The following is a 21,466-nucleotide window of genomic DNA, read 5'->3' as shown; positions in this document are numbered from 1 at the left end:
GAGACGGCCCGCATCCAGGAGCCCATCCTGTGCAGGGACTGGTCAGCGGTTGGAGCGGCCTTGGACCAGCCACGCTCCCTTCATCTGAATTCACGCGGCCCTGCAGACATCCCCCACGTCCTGCCGCTTTGGTGCCGAGGACCGGGTCTGCGTGTATCCCGGAGTGTGCTTGTTTTGGATGTGGACTAGAGCGCCCCTGTGTTTAGGGAGGGCGTTTTGTGACACTGGGAGTGAGGGGACTCGGATCACAGTGACGGTGTGCCTGGGCAGGGTGGCCGGCTTGCCTCTGGGGCCTGAGGCTTAGTTGTTCGGTCAGATAGCCCCAGAGCCCAGGCTGAGGCGGCCTTGGAACTTGTTAGAAGAGGGGACCCCGACCCCCCGCCACAGAGATGGTCTCCACTGTGATGCCTCTGTTGGGGGGGTCCCAGCCTCTTCGTGGGTTGAACAGTGAATGCCCAGCAGTGAGCAGGGAGCCTGTGGTACCCTGGCAGCCTCTGCCCTCCTAGAGGACCCCTGGAAGAAGGGGTGAGCCTGGCCCCGGACCCGTAGTTCTGCCCAGCCTCGTGCCAGTCGTGGGTGGTGATGAGAGCTTCCGGGACTTTTCTCTGCACCCACGTCCTTCCCTTTGCCGGCATGACCATTTCTCTGAGCCGAGAGAGAGGCTGGCTGGATGCGGGGGCGGGGGGGGGGATGCCGTGCAGCTCTAGACTGGACAGCCTGTGAGGGGTTGGGGAGACCAGGTAGGTGGAAGATGAAGGTGCATTTGAGACCCGTCCTCAGCTAGTTTGTCGCGGCGGACATCAGTCCCCGTGGTCCCGCAGCTTGCCAGGCGGGTCTTGCGAGACGTAGGACGGTTGACCCACCGCATCCAGCTTGCCAGGAAGACCAACTGGAACACATCATTGGCGACTCTGAGCCGTAGAGCGGAAAGCCTTCATGAAGCTGTCCCGCTGACTGCCCCTGATGAAATGAGTCTGGAGTGCTGGGTGGCCCAGGCCCTGAGGGAACCATGGCCGTCGTGGTCATCCTCGTGCTCCGGACCGGTTGGGAAAACTGAGGTGTTTGCAACCAAGGGGGGACACTGAGGTGGCCTCAGTGGTCTCAGCTGCCATCGTGCATGTGGGCTGAAGGAAAACGTCTTAGGGAAAAGGAAGCGGAACATTTGGGATGACCCTCCTAACCCGATCGCTAGTAGTGTCCCCAGCCCCTGGCGGAGGGATGGGGCAGGGCCCTGAGGCTCCCGGGTGGGCACGGGGCATGGCATGCTGGGCCGGTGGCTGGCACAGAATGTCCCTTGAACCACTGCAGTGAGGCTTGGGGCCACCCTCGCCCTGCGAGAGGTCGCATGGAATTAGCTGGTTGCTCACAAAATGAAATGTGAAAATTAATAAAGGGAAATCTCATTTACGGTGGTGCAGGGAGGCAGGGCGAGCCGGGGCAGCTCCTGTGCCCAGCACCGTCTGTCCGTTGCACATCTAAGAGGAGGAGACTGTTTTACTATCCCAGCAGGAGGAAAGAGTGTTTCCTCCTCCCCCAGCAGCCGTCCGGCCACTGAGAAGCCACCATGCTCCCGGCTCCCACGTTCACCCCAGTAGACTTAGTTAACAGCAGTCCCCCGCTTTCTGCTCCAAGAGCCTCCTCTGCTCCATGCCCTGGAATTGCCTGTGGTCTGGGGCTGGCTTGTCGGTCCTGGGTTGCCGTGCTCTGCTCTTCAGAAGAAAGCCAGCTTTGCTGGTGAGACGTGGCAGTTTTATTTTGGACACGGACAGAACGCGACAGGCAGGTGTCTGCTGGCAGAGGCGCGTGTCATGGCCCGGCTCTGAGGGACTTGGCACGGAGACCGGCGCCCAAGGCCTCGGTGGTTTGACTTCTACGCGGACACAGAACCACTCACAGGCAGCACTGGTGTCGTACTTAATGGTTTGCAAGGTCCTCACAGAGCTGGGGGTGCACCCTGGAGGGCCGTCGTGGAAGGCCTTCAGGCGGCTCTCTGTGAGTCACCCTGAACGTCCAGACGCTCTCTCTGAATGCTGGGCACAGGTGTTTCCCCGTGATGCTGGGCGTCTGCCCGGGCCCCAGGGCGTGTGGACATGGAAGATGCTGGGGGACCAGGCTCAGAATGAACGTCACTCCTTCCTCGTGCCTTGTGCCGCCTCTGGCCGTTCTGAGAGAGAGTCTGACCGTGGAGGCTGGGGTCCTTGTCACGGGGCTGGACTGTGTTCTCCGCGTCCTGCTCTGTAGCTCTGGCCCTTCCTGCAGAGGCAGGTGGAAGGAGGAGGAGGCCTTTCAGCTTAGGGGTCTCAGAACTCTACTTCGAATGGAGAGACCACCTCCCAGAGCCATTTCAGGGACACGTGAAATCCCTTGTTGAAGGAACGCAGTGGCCGTCTCTGCCTGTCTCTTGGTGTAGCCACTACAGAGTAGGCTGGGAGATGTGAGTGCGGCCACGTGCTGGCCCGGGCGTTTCCCATTCACGAGCAGGAGGGCTGGACGGGCCACGATGGCTCTGTTTGATTTCCCGTCGGGAGAGCAGGCCGTCGGGGGCTTCTCCTGAGTCATGGCCAAGGAGTCGCAGCACATGCCCCTGAGCCCGGCAGGCTGAGTGTTCTGGGCTGGGGAGTTGGAGAGGGAGGGCGTGTTCACCATTGCAAGCAGAGGCGGGAAGTGTTTTCAGCTTCCTCCGCTGGAGCATGTGGATGGCACCTCCCGGTCCCCCTCCTTGGTGTACGGGGGCGTGGGGGGGGGTTCAGGAAGTGAACCAAGTTGGTCAGCCTGGTCCCTCCTCCTGAAGTAAACTGAGGTGTCTTCTCAGGTCAGTTAAGTGTCAACAGAGTGCTTTGTGAGATTTTATCAGTTAATGTGGAAAAACGAGATCTCTGGAAGACATGGGAAAGGGCAGTTCAGGGCGCACGCAGGGAGCCAGCGAGACCAGGGAGAGCTCCGTGTTCCGGCGGTGCGTGAAGGTCGTCGTGCAGAAGCCGCACCCCGTGCAGATGCGGGCCGGCCCCTTCGGTGACTTAGTCCCAGAAACTTCTTATCCAGATAGCGAAGCGCAGAGGTGTGTCACGGGAGGTGTGGTGGTTTGTATACAATGTTTTCTGACCCTGAGGGTGAACATTGAAAAGTGGGGGCACCTGGTGGCTCCGTGGGTGAAGCGTCTGCCTTGGGCTCCCAGGTCCTGACCCCGGGGTCCGGGCACTGAGCCCCACGTCGGGCCCCCTGCTCAGCTGCTCCCTCCGCCCTTCACATCGCTCGTGCTCTTTCTCTCTCTCAGTAAATAAATAAAATATTTTTAAAAGTACAAAAAGTGTAAAAAGGGAAGACCGTGGCTTTTGGGAAGACCGTGGAGCCGCGTTTCGGAAGGTCCGTGTTGCCGTGGTCAGGTCAGGTCAGCATGGCCACTGGTTGACTCTCCTCTCAGGTCTCATAGGGAGCTCACCCAGGGCCACCAGAAGAAGGCCCCAGCGTGGCCAGGCGGTCTTTGCTGGGGTTTCTGCCGGGAGAGTAAGCAGGCGGGAGGGTGGACAGCTCCGGACTGGCCGGTCGGAATAATGCTGTAGGTTCTTAGGGGGCCTCTGGTTGCCTGGCGGCTGGCCTGTGTGTGTCAGGTGAAGGGTTGGCTGGCGGTTTTGTGTAGGAAAGGTTTGCTGTCTCTAAGAAAGGGCTAGCTCTGGGAGGGGCCGTCTCTCCCCAGGCAGCAAGGTTTTTTTGTTTTTGTTTTTAAACATGTCAAAACATCATAAAATACAGAAATAAGGCAGCCTATGCCCTGGCATTTCCTGGGAAATACAGCGGCTGGGCCTCAGGTCCCTGTGTAGGGTCTGGCTCAGTGGGCACAGATCACGGCACCCGAGTTGCCTGGACATCTGGCGGGATTGGGAGGACTCCCTCAGGGGCATCTCATGGCTGCTTCCCCCTCATTTTATTTGGGAGAAGTTGGGGAATTGGGTCTGCATGGTTCTCATCCTGACCTTCTGTCTGGGGGCCGTGCAGGGAGGCAGCTGCTTCCCAGGGGTGCAGGTGGTGAGTGGGGGTAAGGCCATGGCCTAGAGGATGGCGGTTGTGCGTACTGCCCCTGGGGTGTGACCCTGCCGTGGAGCGGGCTGAGGGGACCTGCAGGAGCAGGGCCAAGCTGTCCACCCTGAGGACCCTTCCTGGCACCGTCCCGCGGGCAGCACAGCCCCGTCAGAGCGGAGGGCGGCACCCGGTCCGTTCCGGGGCGTGAATTCGAGGTTGCCGGGCTTTGTGTGGATTGGTCCTGACCGACCCTGTGTGTCCTCTCCTTTGAAGCAGACGGTCGATGACGAGGCGACGGCCGCATAAATGAAGACCAGGTGAGGAAGGAGAACGATGCCCAAGGGCGGGTGTTCGCGGACACCGCAGCACGAAGACTGCTCCCTCAGCAGCGACATGGTGGAGAAGCAGACGGGGAGAAAGGTAACGCCCAGCTGCCCTCCCTCACTGGCTCGCCACCGCTGGCCTCTGGTTGTCCCCGTCCTTGTCGACGTCCGTCTGCAGCGACAGTGATCCAGGCCAGGTCTGGGCCGAAGACCTTTTCCTTAAGGACGTGCTCGCTATTCGGGAGCCCGAGTGAGGCTGTCGTTAGGGTTACGTGCAGGTTGCTGACGCGTCGGTGTGGGCCCACGTTTCTGGTCTGGGGCTGCCGATGTCTGTCATGGTATCAGTGAGGTCATCTTTGCTGCATCCCGACCAGGATGCTGGGGTGCCCTTGTGCGCTGTCCCTGGCCGTGCGCACGTCTGCGGTCAGAACAGGAGCGCCTCGTGCTCGCGGTGGGAGGTGAGCTGGCCCTGCCAGCTGGTGCGTGGGGGGGCACCGCCCTTCACTCTTGAGGTATCCCTGTCCCCTGGGACGCCTGCGTGGCAGGCCACCCATGTTGTGGCCTGTGTGAACGGGAGCTCCGTGTCAGTGCACCTGCTTTCTCTGCCGACGCCCCGGTTGGGGCGTAGGAGGGGACGAGTGAGTAGAGCCGGGCCCTCCATCAGGTTGAGGGGAGACGGGGGCAGGTCGTGAAGGTCGGCCTGTGTGTGCTCGTCACAGCGAGTAGGCTGCAGAGGCTCTGGTGCGTGGGCATCTGTGGCCACGCTTCTGTCCCACTTGCCCTGTCCCCCAGCACCCCGTGCCTTGTGCGGGAGCAGGTAGGAGGCCCCACTTGGAGCTGTGGGCAGGCTGGGGCTGCATTTCGGTGTGAGCTTGGGCGGGAGTAGCATGCGGGTCTGGGAGGCCTGGGGTGGGGGGCTTCCGGCTGCGGCTTGGGATGACCGTGTGCTCGTGTGCCCACGAGGGGCGGGAGCCGCTGGGGACAGATGGGCCCCGGGTCAGCCCAGTAACTCTTACCTTGGGACGCTTTCACACAAAATGGCCAAACGTCGTTGGTCATCATGGTGCCCAGGTCCGAGTGTGGGTTTTCCTGGGGTTGGAGTCCCCATGTGTCCCTGTCCACGCTGCCTTCTCTGCCTCCAGACCGGCTCCCCCGAGTGGGCAGGCAGCTGGGCCTCCAGACCACCGTGCTCCCAGCTCAGTTCTCCGCCCATGCAGGCTGCGCGGAAAAGGCCCCCAGAGCCCAGCGCCTGCCTTGGAGGGGCCACCTTCTGACCTCGGGCCCGCGCCGGGTGGCCAGGAGCTGCTGTCTCCTCTCTGAGCGGGGCTGTCCCCGCACGGGACTGGCTGACAAGGGCAGCGTGGGCCGTGCGGGCACGTTTGCCGCGGGAGCCGTATGTGTCTGTTCTGCTTCCTTCTCAAGTGAGGTAGCTCTCTCTCAGCCTGTGCCCCCCAGGAGGGACGTCTTGGGGGCCTCTGTCCCGACCCGTTTTGCTAGCGAACAGAGCTCAGCAGCCACCTCGAGTGAACGTCCTTGCCCCAGCCCAGCCCCGGTCTGCCGAGAGCCCCGTCCGAGCTGCTGTGCCGCCCCGGCCCCCTCCTGGCTCTGTCGCAGGTCTGGGTTTTCCCTGCACGGCTGGAGCATGAGGAGCTGAGACTCCAGGACGGTCAACTCTTGAGTGAAATGGGTCTTATCTCATAGTTCATTGTTGTTGTTTTTTTAAGATTTTTATTTATTTATTTGACAGATCACAAGTAGGCAGAGAGGCAGGCGGAGAGAGAGGGGGAAGCAGGCTTCCTGCTGAGCAGAGAGCCCGACGCGGGGCTCGATCCCAGGACCCTGAGACCATGACCTGAGCTGAAGGCAGAGACTTTAGCTCATTGTTTAACACTAGGGCAAACCCCACCCAGATCAGAGTTCGCAGAACGACCACCGCCTTGGGAGGCCTCCTTATGGCCCCTCCTGACGTCGTCCCCACAGTGGGGCCGCCCTGCTGGGGTTCCACAGGGGCTCCCTGTTGAACATCACTGTCCCCTTTGCAGGCTCTTCGTGCGGCGGCCACCCCGCCGTGTGCATTCCTCTGCAGAGGGACGTTTGGGCAGCTCCCCGAGGGCGTGACACGCGCCCGCTGGCAGACGGGCCAGCAGTTTGTCCCCGAGAGTGTGGAGGCTGGCCTGTGTCCTTGTCACACAGGCAGTGCAGCTGACCTTTGGCCCCTTGGGTGTGGGCTCCTGTCAGTGTTTGCCCTTTACGGCTGGGTCCGTGTGTGTTTTCTTCCCTGTGGACCTTCACACGGTCCCTGTCACTTACTGAACAGGGTCGCCCCTCACACCGTGTCACCGTCGAGCCTTTGTCCCGAGGCAGGTGGGGCTGCAGCCTCCGCTCTTTGGTCTGAACCTTTGGCCCTTGGCCTAGGGTGGCCTCCGGCGACTGTGGCCATTTTCTGGTCCACGTGTATGTGGCCCCTCCACGTGGTCCTGCTCATTTTGGTCCTTTGAGCTTCCACGCAGGTTCTGAAGTGAGCTGGTTGGGTTCCACAGGAGGCCTGGGGCATTTTGATGGGACATGGGGCGTGAAGCAGAGTCTGCAGAGACCATCCTGTCGGCGGTTTGGTCGGGTCTTACCCAGGGATGGGGCGCTCCTCCTTTTGTTCGTCTCCGTTTTCTCTCAGCAGTGTTTCGTCATTGTGTGCAGGCCGCAGGTCGACGTCTTCTGCTGGAGTCATTCCTGCGTGTTTGGTGTCTTTTGATACTAACTGAAGTGATACTTGAGCGTCGTGTCCTGATTGTTTCTAGAAATCAGCTACTTTTCTGTAACCAGCGACTTCTGACGCACTTACTAATCTGAATGGTTTATTTTTCACATATATACCCCTAAGCTGTTAGGGTGAGTGCTGTGTTCCTGCTCTGGGGAAAGCGGGGAGAGGGGTCGAGCCCAGTCTGGTTCCTGTGTGTCTCCCTGCGGCTGAGCGCGCCGGTCCTGTCTGCTCCGGGGGACTCTCGGCGAGCTGGTGTCCTGGCACCTTTCTGACCCTGTGCGTGGAACTTTCCGTTGGCGACGGGCCTGGACTTCGGGTGGGCAGTAGTGAGGGTCCTGGTTTATTCTCGGGAGCAGGAGTGCCGGTGGCGAGCTGCGCCGGTGTCAGAGCTCACAATTCTGCCTGCTCTGTACCCTTCTCGTCCGCACTCGACGCCGTCAGTCTCTCGTTTTAGCTGCTCTGGTGGGAGCGCTGGTCTCCCCTCCTGGGTTTAATTTGGACGATCTTGATGCAGAACGTCTTCCGCACGCGGTTGATGACGTGGCTGTTTCCTTTGGGAAGGGCGGGCTCATCTTCCGCTCCCTTGAAAACCTGGTTTGTTCTCCAGGAGCTGTGGGGACGCAGCTCTTTGGGGACCCCCGTCAGCTGTCAGCCACGGGGGCTCTTGGTCCACTGGAGGGGGCCTCATGCTCCTGTGTGCCCGGAGCTCTTGTCAGGGTTAGTAGGGAATTTTATCACAGGTTTTAGGCAACTATTGGGTGATCGTATGATTTTCTTTCCTTTATTTTCCTCACGTGGTGGGTCATGTTGGTTTCTGAACACTGCGTTCCTTCTCTCACAGAAGCCTGTAGCCGGGCACTGGGGGTGTGCTCGGTGGGCAGGTGCTGCTGGCTGCTTGGGCTTGTGCTGCGGGGTTCTGTCCTTCTGTTAGGGCTGGGGTGGCCTGGTGCTGGTCCCGGCCGGAGGCCGTCCCTGGAGCCGGGGTGCTCCCAGCGTCTGTGTGGCTCCGTCTTCCAACAGTGTTGCCGCGGCTCACGCCAGGTGCCCTTGGAGCTGGCCGTGTGTTCTGGCGGAAATCTCCCTGGTCATTTGAGGGTGTCTCCCGTTCGCTCCCGCAGCTGGTGGATAACTGTGGCTGGCTGCTGAAGCTGGGAGACCATTGGGACCATGGGGATGGGGATTGTGGCCGTGCTCGGTGAGTGCTGGCAGGTGTCTCCTCCCGGGAGCAGCCCGAGGGCCCAGGCTGCTGGGCGGGGGGGTGCGGCTGTGACTGTTGCTCGATCCTCACCCTGTAGGAGGGACCAGCCCTGAGACAAGACTAGGAAGGGGGTGATGGCTCCTCCCAGCCTCCTGCATCAGGGTTTGGCCTGCAGGGTCTGTCTCCAGAACAGCCCCACAGTGTCTCTGGCACGTGGTGATGTTGTTTGGGGAAGGAGGAGGCCCCATCCCAGAAGGGAGAAATCTCGGGGCGGCCCAGGCACGTGAGGGGCATTGGGCTCCTTCCATTCATAGAGGAGGTCATGGTGGAAAACAGACCTCCCCCTGCCAGCGTTCCCTTTTTAAGGCCAGCTCTTGTTTTCCTCGTTCTTTAACCCTTCCCTGGAACGCCGTGTTGGAGACAACTTGCGTCTCTCCTCGCTTGATACTCATGGGAACACTCGGGTTTCGGGATGAGAAGGGGGGCTGTGTGGGGCCGGAGAAAAGTAGAGGGCTTGTGTGTTCGTGGGAGCCTGGTGGGTGGGAGGTGCTTCTCCCTGCCCGAGTAAGACGTGGGCTTTTCCCGGCGCATGGAATGCAGTCACAGTAAGTGTGAGGATTCCGAGAGCTCAGTTTGGGAACGATGTCTGAAAGCACCGTTTTCTTTTCTAGGATAAAGATAAAGTTTCTCTGACCAAGACCCCAAAGCTGGACCGCAATGATGGAGGGAAGGAGGTGAGGGAGCGAGCGACCAAACGGAAGCTGCCCTTCACCGTGGGCGCCAATGGAGAGCAGAAGGACTCGGACACAGGTACAGGTGCCACCCCTCTCTCCCTCCTGACCACCCCAGGCCATTGCCACCTCCCAGACTTTTCTCTTCCACAGAAAGTGTCCTTGACGGCCCCTCCCTCAGGCATCTCCTGACCCTGGACCCTGCCTGGGTGGTTCCCCCAGGACAGGTGCCCCACTCCTCAGCCTCTCTGCACCTGTCAGCTTTGCACCAGGACTCTTGGGAGAGTCCTGCTGGAGGCCTGGGCAGGTCCGGAGTGAGGTCTGAGAGCATCTTCTCTGTTGTTGATATTCAGGGTGACCAGTGCTGATAGGAGAGGTTCACAGAGAGCTCCCCTGAGACGGCCGCGCCCCCAGCACACGCAGCGGGGCTCCCGGTGTGTGCCCAGCTGTAGGCATGAGTGTGGGCTCCTCTCCCCTGGTTCCCAGGCCCCCTGTGCTCTGTTCAGTCCCCTGGACATCTTGCGCTGCAGGATAAGTATGTTTTCCCTTAGGGCTGCAAAAGCACACAAGTTAAATCCAAGTGTTCGAAGTAAAAGCCAGAGGGAACTCACCGAGTGAGCGGGGGCCAGTGCTGTTTTCTGCCAGTGGGGTCTGGGGGTGCAGAGCAGGGCCGTGAGCGTGCGCGTGTGTGCAGGGGGCTAGTGATGCTTGGCACATGCACTTTCGAGTTGATGCTGTGTCGAGCAGCTCCTCGAGTTCCTGACCCAGCCTTTCTCCTACCAGCCCAGACTGTCTCTCCTTCTTGAGCCTGGTGCTCAGGGCGCTTCCTGGCCTGCTGGTCTCCCAGGGTCACGGGCAGGGGCAAGAGGAGCACAGAATTCCCAGGGAGCCACGGAACCCGCCACACCATGCTTGCAGCCGTAGGACAAGGAGCAGAGGCCCCGCCAGGATGGGGGTGGGGGGCTTCCTGCACACGAGGGTCCGTGTCGGGTAGCAGGACAGTGACAGGGACTGACGCTAGGTGAGCGCGTGTGAAAATCAGGAGAAATGGCCGAGGGAACAGCCCGGAAACGTGTGCCGTGGCTTTTATTCCTGAGGCCGCAGGTCCCTCCCCCAGCGCCCTCTGTGGGCTCCGCGTGCACACGTCTGGTTAGTTAAAAGCCAGAGAAACGCGTTCGGTTCTGCCAGCTAGCATATGATGAAGGTGTCATGGCCCCCAGGGACCCTTCACAGGGGTGTGACCGAGCCCACAGCTGCTGTGGCTGTGCTGGCACGGTGGGGACAGGAAGGGGTGGGTGAGCAAGTAGGGGAGCCTGTGGGTGCACGTGGACGCCGGGCTCTTGCCGGAACGGAGGGCCCTGCAGAGATTCTGGGAGTCGGGCTTTAGGTCCGCAGGAAATCAGACGGGCCTGGAAACCCTCCCTCCTGTTTTCGGTGCCTCTAGCCGTTCTGGTTGCAGGGGGCCTGGTACCGCGGCTTGGTCACGAGCTCTCTGGATGGCGGGGGTCTGAGTTTGCTGTCCGGCCTCTGGGACGTTCCTGTAAATTCCCCAGCAGCCTTGCTGTGAGTTCAGGAGACCGTGGTGGGGCTTCTCCTTCCAGCGGAGCCCACTCTGGGGCAGGACAGCGGCCCACTCTGCTCTGGTTGGTCGGGATTTCTTTGTGATGCGCAGTCCATTGTCACATTGCCTTCTTGGGTTCGTGTGTTTCCTGCAGGCCTTAAAAGCGTCCATCTCTTGATGGCCAGCGTTTCAGCCGGGGGCCGCCAGGTGGCTCACCTGGACCCACACGGTTGTCCGGGGCGCCCTTGCCTGCAAGTCATGGGTCTGGGTGAGCGCAGGGAGGGAGTGTTGTGGGGTAGGAAGAAAGTGAGGTTCGTTTTGAACACGAAGTCTCCAGGCCAGGACTGTGTTGCAGACGTCTGAACGCACGCACGGTGCTTTCCCTGATGCTGTCACCAGCCTTTGGGGGTGGAGTGTGCACCCCGTGGGTCTGCTCGAGCACAGCTGCGTGTTCTCCTGTGGGCGTGTCGTGCAGGACTCGGGAGCCACTGGCACTTGCCGCTCGGTGTGTCACATGTGGCACTGGGAGGGGGGCTGCTGGGGCCCGTGGCTGGGCCTGCGGGGTCGGGGAGCAGAACACCTGTGCGGGCGCTGGCTCTGCGGCGGGCCCTGAGCTGCCCACTCCAGGGTGCGCGCCCCCCCCCCCCCCGCCCCCCGCTCCCGCCGCATCCCTCCGGCGCCCTCTGCTGGCAGATGCAGCCCTGTGCTCGCGGAGAGGGGAACGTGGCCGAAGGCTCCAGAACCCGGGTTCTGTGTGGCCAGTAGTGGCTTTCCTCAGCTGTGCCCCGGTGGGAGGAGGCTGCTGGTCCTCTGCCCGGGACCGCCGAGCTGCCTGAGAACGTTGTCCCCGACCCCCAGGAGGCGCCCCCCGTCCGCGGTGCTTCGTCAGGCCTGGCGGCGGCCTGCACACCTGGTCTGTGGTAAGAGCTGGCCCTGGTCTGCATCCCGGCCGGGGACGCCGGTCTCCCACAGGCAGTTTGTCCCTCTGGCTGCCCGCGTGGCGCCCTGGACAGCTCGTCCTTCCAGAAGCTCCAGCCCCTGCGCGCCTCCGAGCGGGCGGAGGGCGGCGTGTGCTCGCGGCGTCTGGTCGGTCTGGGAGAAACGAGCCCCGAGCCCCTGGCAGGCTCTTCCCGGGGCTGCTGGGGGACGTGGCTCCCGGGCAGGTGGCCTCAGGCCCCGCGGCCCCACGCCCGCCACGGGCGTCCCTGGCATGTGCCGCGCCGCCCGCCGGTGAGGAGGAGAGTGACGTGACGACCGCACTTCAGATTCTGCTTCTTTATGTTTAAATTTTCTCTCAACTCTTGAACAAGTCTGTGAGGCAACTTTTAGGTGGTTTCCGTGCGCACCTGCCCGTGGTAGGCTCCTTCGTGAGCCTCCCGCTCGGGTACGGTCTCCGTCCCTTACTCTGGCGAGAGCTGTGCCTCTCACTGCCCGAGCCACCAGGGTGGGCGCTGCCTGTCCCCAAGGCCACGGGGCTCCCGCTTCAGAGCGCTGCCCTGTCAGAGGCGTCAGGAGCTCGCAGCTGCCGGTCTCCCTACTGAAGGTTTCTTTGGGGTCACGAAAAACTGGGTTTTTCTTACTTTGGTTTTATCTGAAGAGGGAGAGGCTGGCGTCCTGCCTCTGGGTATTTACTAGCAGTGCGGACGTGTAAGCCACTCGTCCACTCCGTCTTAGGGGTTCGGGGACGGTCACGTGCTTGCTGAAATGCCGGTCATCCTTGTTCTGTAAGACTGGAGGGGCCGCCTCACGTTTGAGGACAGATTGCGGCTCCGCCGCCCGTGTCTGCGCGGCTCCAGGGAACTGGGACCCCCGTGCTGCTGCGCGCCCGAGGGACATGTGCCTGATGGGGAAGGGCTTCTCCGCTCACCACTGATTCAGGGGTCACTGCCTGTGCCGCCAGGGAGCGCCGCTGCGGTGGGAGCCTCTGGCTGGAGAGGGCACACGCCACCCACAGTGACCCCGTTTCTCCGTCATTGTCCTCCCTAAACTGGAGCAGTTTCTTCCTGTACACAGAGGGGAGCGCGGACCGGCCAAGGAAGTCTCTTTCTACCTGAAATTCCCAGTGTCCCCCACGTGCGGAGTAGGAGGGAATCTGCAGGATTGTGGCTGTTCTCGGGGCCCCTGCTGTCCACACAGCATAGGTGACCTGGGCCCTCAGAACCACCCTGGGTTCTGTGACTCTCAGGGAGGACTCCCCGGACCATGACCGATTATGGACAGGGTGCAGAGCACACTCGACATGGGGAAGCGCACACGGGGCCGCCTTCAGGGAAGCTGGCTGTGGTTTCGAGAGCCCCCCCGGAGGAGCCTGGATGGCAGTGTGGCCACTCCGCCTGCTGGTCTCCCAGGGTCAGAGGCAGGCAGCGAGGGGCGGTCAGAGGCTCATGTAGACGGGCCCAGGACTGGCAGGATTGATGGCGTGTTCATACATCTGTGCAAGTTGGGATATGGTTTATTTCATTTTATTTATTTTTTTTAAGGTTTTATTTATTTATTTGTCAGAGAGAGTGAGCACAGGCAGCAGAGAGAGAGGGAGAAGCAGGCTCCCCGCTGAGCAAGGAGCCCGATGTGGGACTTGACCCCAGGACACTGGGACCATGACCTGAGCTGAAGGCAGCCACTCAACCAACTGAGCCACCCAGGCGCCCCTCATTTTGTTTTTAAAAGTTCTCACTGTGCTTTGGTGCCACGAAGGCGGGGGCAGTGGTTGGGTGGCTGGGTCGTGTGGGCCTTTCATGCCGGCATCACTTCCTCACACCCCGGCTCCCTCCTCACGGCCACAGCAGCCCTCATGGAACTCTGCAGCACCTGCGGGATTGGGGCTGTGGTCGCCCCGCCCCAGCGAAGAAGAAACGCAGCTGTAGAGCCACGCAGCTGCGGCCTGGGAGGAGAAGGCAGATGTCAGAGGGACCCCAGCTCCCCACCTGAAGGTCCTCTGTCTTCACTGCGCGATCAGTCATGGTGACTTTCTGAAGGAGGGAAGAGCCAGTCACGAGTGCAGCCTGAATGTCGTAGGCCCCGAACAGGTTGTGTGGGAGCTTGGATCCTGGTCTTGCTGTGCTTGGAGAACCGAGTGTGAGACTTGGGACAGAGACAAGCCCCTTGCAGCTCCTGGCCTGGTGTGGATCGCCTCTGGCGTGTGGACTGTCCCACTGGAAGCGGTTCTTCGTGGACTCTTCACGTTGGGCCTCGTGTCTGGTGTGGAAGGCTTGCTCCTGACGGGGGTGTGCCCCCAGTGCCCGGTGCCCTGCCTGTCATCAGATCTCCCTGAGCTCTGCCTGATGTCTCAGTGAGTGCTGCCATTCTACAGCCGGACCCCAGATGCTCTCGTGGGCCGTGCGGTCCCAGCAGTGCTGATGCAGAGTTAGGGTGGGATGTAGGGCTTGCAGATTTCCCTTTTGGGCAGCTTGGTGGGCTGTCCTGGAAGAGCCATCAGCTACAACAGCCCAGAAGTCAGAGATGGGGTTCCTGAGTGCGCTGAGTCCCCAGGGGTCAGGAACAGTGGGCGTCGGGCCACTGCGGGCCTGTCAGGGCCACGGTGGACATGTCCACGAGCGCCACACTTGGGACGCCTCGGGCAGGAAGGAGACCCCATCCCAGATCAGGCGAGGGGCTTTGAGGGGTGTCCCCAGAGACAAACACCAGCCTCCCCTTTGCAGGGCTGGGATCAGGTCGTGGGCCGCCCTGTGCTGCTGGGGACGCCTCTCCCTCCATCCAGTCCCGGATCAGAGCAAAAGCCAGTCCTCTCTGGAGAGATGGGCTTCCATGTGGTTTCTGGACCCCAGGGTTCAGACAAGCACGAGTGCCGAGTCAGAACCACAGAGCACGAGGAGGGGAGCCAGCCCCAGGGACCTCGCGTGTGGGTGCTGCGTAGAGAGCATGAACCAGCAGGTGCAGTAAAGGAGAAGCTGAAAGCACCGGCAGGGAACGAGGTGCTGCTGGAGACTACCACGTGGGTCTTTAAAATAGGTAAAATGGGATAAACGGGAAAAAAAATTACCAACGAGAGCTGCAGTGGACAGATTATGTATGTAACTCATTACGTAGGCCAGGAGGAAGAATTTGTGGGTTGGTAGTTAAAACCAGGGAAATTGCCTGGACTGCAGAAGAGAAAGAGCAAAAGACAGGACGCAGGAAAGAGACTCGGGTGTCACGAGAAGGCAGCCGGGTGGTCCTGGGGAGGCAGAGCCCTTGGCGTTTGTGCAAACCCTCGAGCGTGGAGGTGCTGTTCGTTGTAGGCAGAACACAGGTGGGTACACACATGGTGTGCGTGGTGACGGGATGGTAGGGGCAGCGGGTGCTGAGGTGGCCGTGGAGGCCAGAGGCCTGGCGGCATTCCTGCCTGGTTCCAGGGAGGAAAGCTTCCTGTCGCCAGACATCCGAGGAGCGTGGCGGCAGGACGCGGAGTCTGGAAACCGAGGTCCCTCAGAACCCCACCCTGGGAAAGGCCCCACTGCAGCCCTGCAGCTGTGGTGCTGTGTTCCAGAAGGCCCAGCTGAGAAAGGGGGTCACTGCTGGGACCGGCTGCGGAGGGTGGGGTCCCCTGCATTTGTCAGCTCAGGGGCTGCTCCCCAGAAGGGTGACGCGGTGTAGCCCCAGTGCCACAGACCACCACGAGCTCACACCGTAGACATGCACCGCAGTGCCCTGTCCGTGTGTTGCCCTGACGATGGCACATGGGGACTGTCCAGGCTTCTGTGAAACCGTCACCCCTCCACCAGCCACAGTCTGAACACCGGGAACATGGCCGGGATGAGGGAGACGGACTGGACAGACCGGAAGGGAGCGACTCCACAGGACAGTGTGGCCCCGCTCTAGTCTTTGGGACGGTGGGCCCTGTGCTTCCCGAGTGATATCTGGGCTGCCTTCTCTGGGCCTCTGCTGAGCCCTTGCGGCACCTAGAAGCACGTCCCCGCTGTGGACCTTGGCTGAACAGTGTCTGCGACTGGGAGATGGCCTTCATTCTCCTTGGCTTCCAGTTGGACATTAGAAACACAAATGAGCAGATGCTGGAGGGACTTGTTTGGAGAGGTTGCTGTGGGTCATGGCTGCTCCTCTGCTCTGCAGGGGCGCCGCCCCGCGGGGGTGGGGGTGGGCAGTGAGACAGGTTGTGCACCCCCTCCCCCTCCTGTGGACCCTGCGTCACAGGCACAGCAGCGTAGCAGCTGTCAAGAGGGGCAGGCAGGACTGGCCCCGTGCTGTTTGGCTCCTCTGGCCAGAAGTCTGCTTCCTCTGGGCCAGCTCCCTGGGCTCCCTCAGGCGAAGCCACACACGGCTGGACTCCGGCCCTCTGGATGCTCGGGGCGGCAGGTGCTGCTGGAGAACCGCGCGTCACCAGCAAGACAACGGGCCTTTTGCAAGCTGGGGTTACATGCGATGTCCCACTTCCGCTCTGGGAGAGTTGTGTGGGAACATGGGCTGTTGGGCCCCTCCCACCAGGAGGGGGTGTCATTGCCTTCCTCGTCCCTAATCATTTTCCGGCGTGGTCGAGGGCTCCTGGCCTTGGAGGCAGGGAGGCCCACTGGGGCCCAGGGCCCCCCTGCACGCTGTGTCTCCACATGCTACACGTGACCTTGTGGGCCTGGTGCTGTTGTGTCCTGCTCTGCGGTGTGGGGCGCAGTCTGTTACTGCAGAAGCCCTTTGGGCAAAAGGCCGGTGGCGTTCAGCTGCCACTCAAGGGAAGTGCGTCTCTTGCCTCTGTAGCGTGGAAGGGAGCTAAGCCCGTGTTATCACATGTATCTGCCAGACCCTGCCTCGCCCTCCCTGGGCTCCCTGCAGCAGAGAGCAGGGCTGGGCCTCTGGCTCTGTCCTCCGCCCCGTGACCAGGAACCCTCAGCACCGCGCGTGTCTCTGAGCTCCGCGTTCCTTCTTCCTCCTGCCTGTGGCCTTCTGCGTCCACTCCCCTGGGGGAAGGCAGCAGCTACCTGAACTGTGTATGCTCAGTGGGGGGCTCCTTCAGGAGGGGCACGAGAGGCTCTGGTGGTCCCAGGAGGCTGGGTGGAAACTGGGTGCAGACTGCAGAGTGTGGGAGCGTTCTAGCACCCAGAGCCCTGCGCGGGAGACCCTGCATCGGCATGGCCGTCCTAGAACGCGTCCTGGAGCCATCAGCCGGCACGGACGTGCTAGGTTGAGGGTCCTGTTTCTGTCCGTGTTTGTACACGGGAACATGTCAAGGAGCTGCGCGTGGCAGAGAGAAGCAGAGAAGGTGGCAGAGAGGTGGGGTGCACCCAGAGGTGGTCCGCGGCGTGCTCAGCCGTGAGAGAGCATTAAAACCAAGTGCCCGACTTGGGCTCTGTGGCCCCAAGTCACTGCGGAAGTGCGGTGTAACTGCTTGGGAGCCTAGGAGGGCCTGGGGCCGGGCTCCTAGTGAGCAGGGGCTCGCCCCGCCTCTGCCGGTGTGCAGGTGGAGTGGGACGGCGGGCTTGAGTGGGGTCTGTGGTCCCAAGGAGGAATGTTCTGGAATTGACTGCCTCTCTTGGACTATGGCTGGTGAGCGGGTTGGAAGCTGACTTGCTGGTCGTGGCTTGTGGTGCCCGGGGAGCCACGTTCTAGCACAGCACGGCTTTCTCGGGAAAGAGCAGCTACGGAAGATGTACAGTGCCGCATCTGTGGGGCTGGGGTGCCGTCCTGGGGTGGGCGGGCAAGTGGACGGGAGTCTGTCTGGCCCGTCTCCCACAGACAGACCCAGCCAGCCGGCCCGCTCTCCGATGTGCTGAGTGGAAAGCGGGAGGAGACCCCTCCCCCCAGAGAAGTGTTAGGGACCCGAGTCTCCCATGGTGACCCTTCTTCCCTGGCTGCAGTTTGTACCCCGTGACCTAGAACGCCCCCTGACCACCCCAGTTCCCTGCCAAGGCTCCCCACCCCCACCCCCAGCACACGCAGGGCAGTGTGGGGAGGGTCGAGGCTTCCGGTGATCCCTAATTCCCGGCAGGAGGGGCAGCGTTGGCTCCTGGCTCGTGGAGTTCGGGGGTGTGTGTTCTCTCCCCCACCCCTGCCTCTTCTTGAAGCAGCAGCACCCCGTGCTCGTGCTCAGGGTCGGCAGGGTGCTTTGTCGCGGGTCAGACCGCCGAGGATGTGCACGCCCCGAGGAGGCGGACACGGAACGGCCGAGCTGTTCCATCGTATCTGGTTAGTGCTCTGTGTTGATGCCTTTAGATGCCTCCAGCTCAGTCCATGTCGTGGTACTGCAAGGCTGGTTCGCTCCTCGAAGGGCCATGGCCTGAAATGGAGGTCCCTAGAAGCAAGAAGAAAGGTACAGTACTCACGAGTCGGCCTCGCTCTGTTTATGTATTTCTGAACTGTGTTTGCCGTTTATACCTGCACTGTGTGGAGGCGGGACGGGGAAGGAGGCATCGCAGTGTGCACACGTAGTTAATGGACGGACACCTGTCCTGTGTGGACCGGGACACCGGTGAGGGGCCGTCCCACCGCCTGGCGCGTGGCGGGCCGTGTGGGGAGGCACCTGAGCGCAGCGGACGGTCGGTGGGGGCCGAGGTGGAGAGGCTTCGGCGGCCGATCATGCGGGGTCGAAACGGTCTCTGTTCCCGCCGGAGGTGACGCCGGGCGGCACGGAGGTGACGCCGGGCGGCACGGAGCTGCCCCTCTGCTCTTGCCCGTTCCCTGTGAGCTGCGCGGTGGGAGGCAGGGGCTCCGTGGCGCCAGGGGAGGCTTGGGTTCGGAGGACGGGGCGGCATGAAATCTCCCTGTCTCCACCGCCTCCAGAGAAGCAGGGTCCTGAGCGGAAGAGGATCAAGAAGGAGCCCGTCACCCGGAAGGCCGGACTGCTGTTTGGCATGGGGCTGTCCGGGATCCGAGCCGGCTACCCCCTCTCCGAGCGCCAGCAGGTGGCTCTCCTCATGCAGATGACTGCGGAGGAGTCGGCCAACAGCCCAGGTGAGCCCCAGGCTGGGGTAGTCCTGGGGACGGGCGCCTGTGCGGGGCGTCCCCCTTCCCGCGAGGAAACGGCCCCGGTCCTAGAGGCTTCTGTGATGGGGCCGCCCCCTGCTGACGCCCCCGCTCGTCCTGTCCTTGGCCTGCAGTAGACACAACACCAAAGCACCCCTCCCAGTCGACAGTGTGTCAGAAGGGGACGCCTAACTCTGCCTCAAAAACCAAAGACAAAGTGAACAAGCGAAACGAGCGTGGAGAGACGCGGCTGCATCGCGCGGCCATCCGCGGGGACGCCCGGCGCATCAAGGAGCTCATCGGCGAGGGTGCGGACGTCAACGTCAAGGACTTCGCAGGTGAGCGCTCGCAGGACGGGGCCCTGCGCCCCCGCCTCCAGGGAGCCCTCAGGCCGAGCCAGCAACCTACAGGTCTCCGAGGGTGCAGCCTGGGCCTGGGGGTCAGCGGGGGCAGGGGATGGAGGTCCCACTCTCAGGCCAGTATAATTTGCCATTTCTGAGAAGGAAGAACCCATACTTTGGGGAATATTTCAAAATAAGATCATTTTCTTAGTTTTCGTGGTTTTAATGAGAAGTGGGGAGTGTGTCCCCACCACCATGCTGTGGGCGAGGGGTCTGCTTCTGGCAGAGGTGGGCAGAAGCTGCCCCTCCCTGAGCCTGCCCTGTCCCTGAGGACGGCCATGCGGCTTCGCGCCCCCCCCACCCCCCACCCCCGGACCCCTGGCCGAGGACAGCTGCACTTGATTTCCCTGAAGGGCCTGTGCCTGCATCTGGGTGGCCCCTCTGTGTGCGGGATCCTGGTGCCGCGTGGCGCTCCACTGTGGTGGCCACAGGTCCCAGCCCTGTCCGCTCTGCGTGCGGAACGACGTAGGCGAGCTGAGCCGTCTTCATGACACACCGTCTAGATTTTTCCCGCTGCCTTAGTGGATCGTGGTCTGACCCATCGCTAATTTAGCACCTTTTCTAAAAAAGCAGTTTTCCTAGATCAGAATTTCCCTAAGTACTGCGCTTTGTGTCCGTGTTTGCACACTGACATGGGAGGCCGTGCTTCCTGGTGACCTTTGGAGGCTCCAGCCAGAGCGGCCGCCAGGGGAGAGCTTCCTGCGTGGCCTGAGCCGTCTGCATCCGCGGGGGCGCACTCCCGAGCCCGCAGCGGTGGCAACAGGCTCCGTGTCCTCACCGGGCCTGCTTGGCCTCCCCTGGGTCGTCTTCCTGTGTTGCTGGCTGTGTCGGGCCGAGGCTGTGCTCACCGGCCCTTGCCGCGGCAGACCCTGCAGGGGGGTCGTCTCCAGGACCGGCGGGCCCCTCATCACACAGCAGACAAGATGCCCCAGTAAAGGGCTTCCCGAGCCCCGCAGCCTCCCGTCTGGGGAGCCAGCACCGGCAGGGCCCCTGGAGGGTGCGGCCGCGGCACGGGAGCTGTTCTGTGAGGATTAAATGACATAGGTCCTAAGTGTCTGTTTCCAGGCTGGACGGCGCTGCACGAGGCGTGTAACCGCGGCTACTACGACGTCGCCAAACAGCTGCTGGCCGCGGGGGCGGAGGTCAACACCAAGGGTCTGGATGACGACACGCCCCTGCACGATGCGGCCAATAACGGGCACTACAAGGTGGGCCCCTCCCCACACGCCCCTGTCCTGTGGTCCCCACCGTCCCGTACCCCTGCCCCCCAGCCCACTCTGCTGGTCCTGGGTCAGCACCTGGGTGGCCCCTGCCCCCCTTGCTGCCTGTGGATGGGGCCTTACTGTGGCCACACGGGTGTGGCTGGGCATTAGCAGGTGAATGACCAGGCCCGCGGGGCGGGGGCTCCGGGCTGCTGCCTGCCCTGCCCTGGTCCCTGTCCCTTCCCCCGGGGGTGTTTGCAGTGATGCAGCACTGAGGGGTGTAGCCAGTGCACGGCGGACCGTTGCATCCAGTGTGGGAGCAGTGAGCGCCCAGGTGCAGAGTCTCCCCGAGAGGACTCGGCCCCCTTGGGGGGACAGGTGTCTCCAGGCCTGAAGCGGGTGACGCACAGAGATGGCGAGGCTCTTGCTGTGGTCATTGCCAGACCATCGTGAAGAGGCCCCGGCCATGGCGAGAACAGCGCCCGTAGACCAGAACGCACCTCTCCAGCCCCCTCGTAGCTGCCCTGCCCGGTCGCTCTGGCATATGTCAGGGGGACTAGCAGCGCCGAGCGTGTGACGAGTGGTTGGAAGGTGATAAGTCACCACGGTGGGGGGAGGGGCTCCGAATGACAAGTCGCCCCCAGCGACTTGGAGAAATCCAGACGTGGGTCATGGTCTTGACGGTAGGGATCATCGCTCACTTTATAGGTGAGATAAAGGCATTGTGGGGTTTTTTTAAGGGTCCTGTTAGAGGAATGTACTGAGGAAGCTTATGAAATGCCTGGGATCCCCCCACAATAGCCAGGGCAGGGGCCTGGGGGCTGGGGCGAGGGCAGGGGTGACGGGAGGCTGCCGGTGAGCTGGTAGCCAACAGAGTGGGGAGGAAAGGGGGCGGGTGCCCTGTGGGTCTCTGTTCTTCAGTAATTATTACTGTGAAACTCTCCCACGGAATAGATGGGACGTGTGGGGAGGGATACAGGGTCGTGGCCCCCAGACAGATCCCTGCCCAGGTCTTGGGACCTCACATAGGACGGGGACCCCACAGGTGGGGTTGAGCGAAGGATCAGGAAGTGGTGGCCTGGGATTATCCGTGGGGGCACCGTGGCCTACAGGTTCGGAGTAGCAGAAACCCTTTCCCACCCGGCTCAGAGGGAGGAGAGCATGAGGGCAGCTTGCCCTGTGTTGTTGGTCTTAGCAGAAGGGGTCGAGGGATGCGGTGGCCTGCAGCAGTAGGGGCGGCCCTCTGCGGGCAGGCAGCTGGGTCATGGGACCAGAGTCCCAGCACTGCAGGGGGCCTGATGCTCATGGAAAGGAAGAGGCCACCACCACGGGCCTGCAGGGTCATTGAGGTCGGTTTCAGACTTGGAGGG

At 62.1% G+C, this 21,466-nt stretch overlaps 1 protein-coding gene across 11 annotated transcripts in view; it reads left to right on the top strand.

The window, feature by feature from the left end:
* LOC111152974 (ankyrin repeat domain 11) overlaps positions 1 to 21,466 on the top strand; it is a 185,208-nt gene that overhangs the window by 149,737 nt on the left and 14,005 nt on the right. For 7 of the 11 annotated variants that reach the window (XM_022511753.1, XM_022511752.1, XM_022511750.1 and 4 more), the window contains 5 exons: positions 4,291 to 4,437; positions 8,968 to 9,106; positions 18,311 to 18,481; positions 18,628 to 18,831; positions 19,960 to 20,102. In XM_022511753.1, the coding sequence (XP_022367461.1) occupies positions 4,351 to 4,437; positions 8,968 to 9,106; positions 18,311 to 18,481; positions 18,628 to 18,831; positions 19,960 to 20,102 (744 nt within the window). In that variant the 5' untranslated portion in view covers positions 4,291 to 4,350. Of the gene's footprint in view, positions 1 to 4,290; positions 4,438 to 8,967; positions 9,107 to 17,743; positions 17,841 to 18,310; positions 18,482 to 18,627; positions 18,832 to 19,959; positions 20,103 to 21,466 lie in introns of those variants that run through there. The other 4 variants (XM_022511749.1, XM_022511744.1, XM_022511754.1 and 1 more) reach the window with 2 other exon arrangements.

This window comes from Enhydra lutris, unplaced genomic scaffold, assembly GCF_002288905.1.
Source record: "Enhydra lutris kenyoni isolate GAN:26980312 unplaced genomic scaffold, ASM228890v2 scaffoldscaffold30, whole genome shotgun sequence".
Classification (NCBI taxonomy): domain Eukaryota; kingdom Metazoa; phylum Chordata; class Mammalia; order Carnivora; family Mustelidae; genus Enhydra; species Enhydra lutris.
This window is presented reverse-complemented; position numbering and strand designations above follow the sequence as displayed.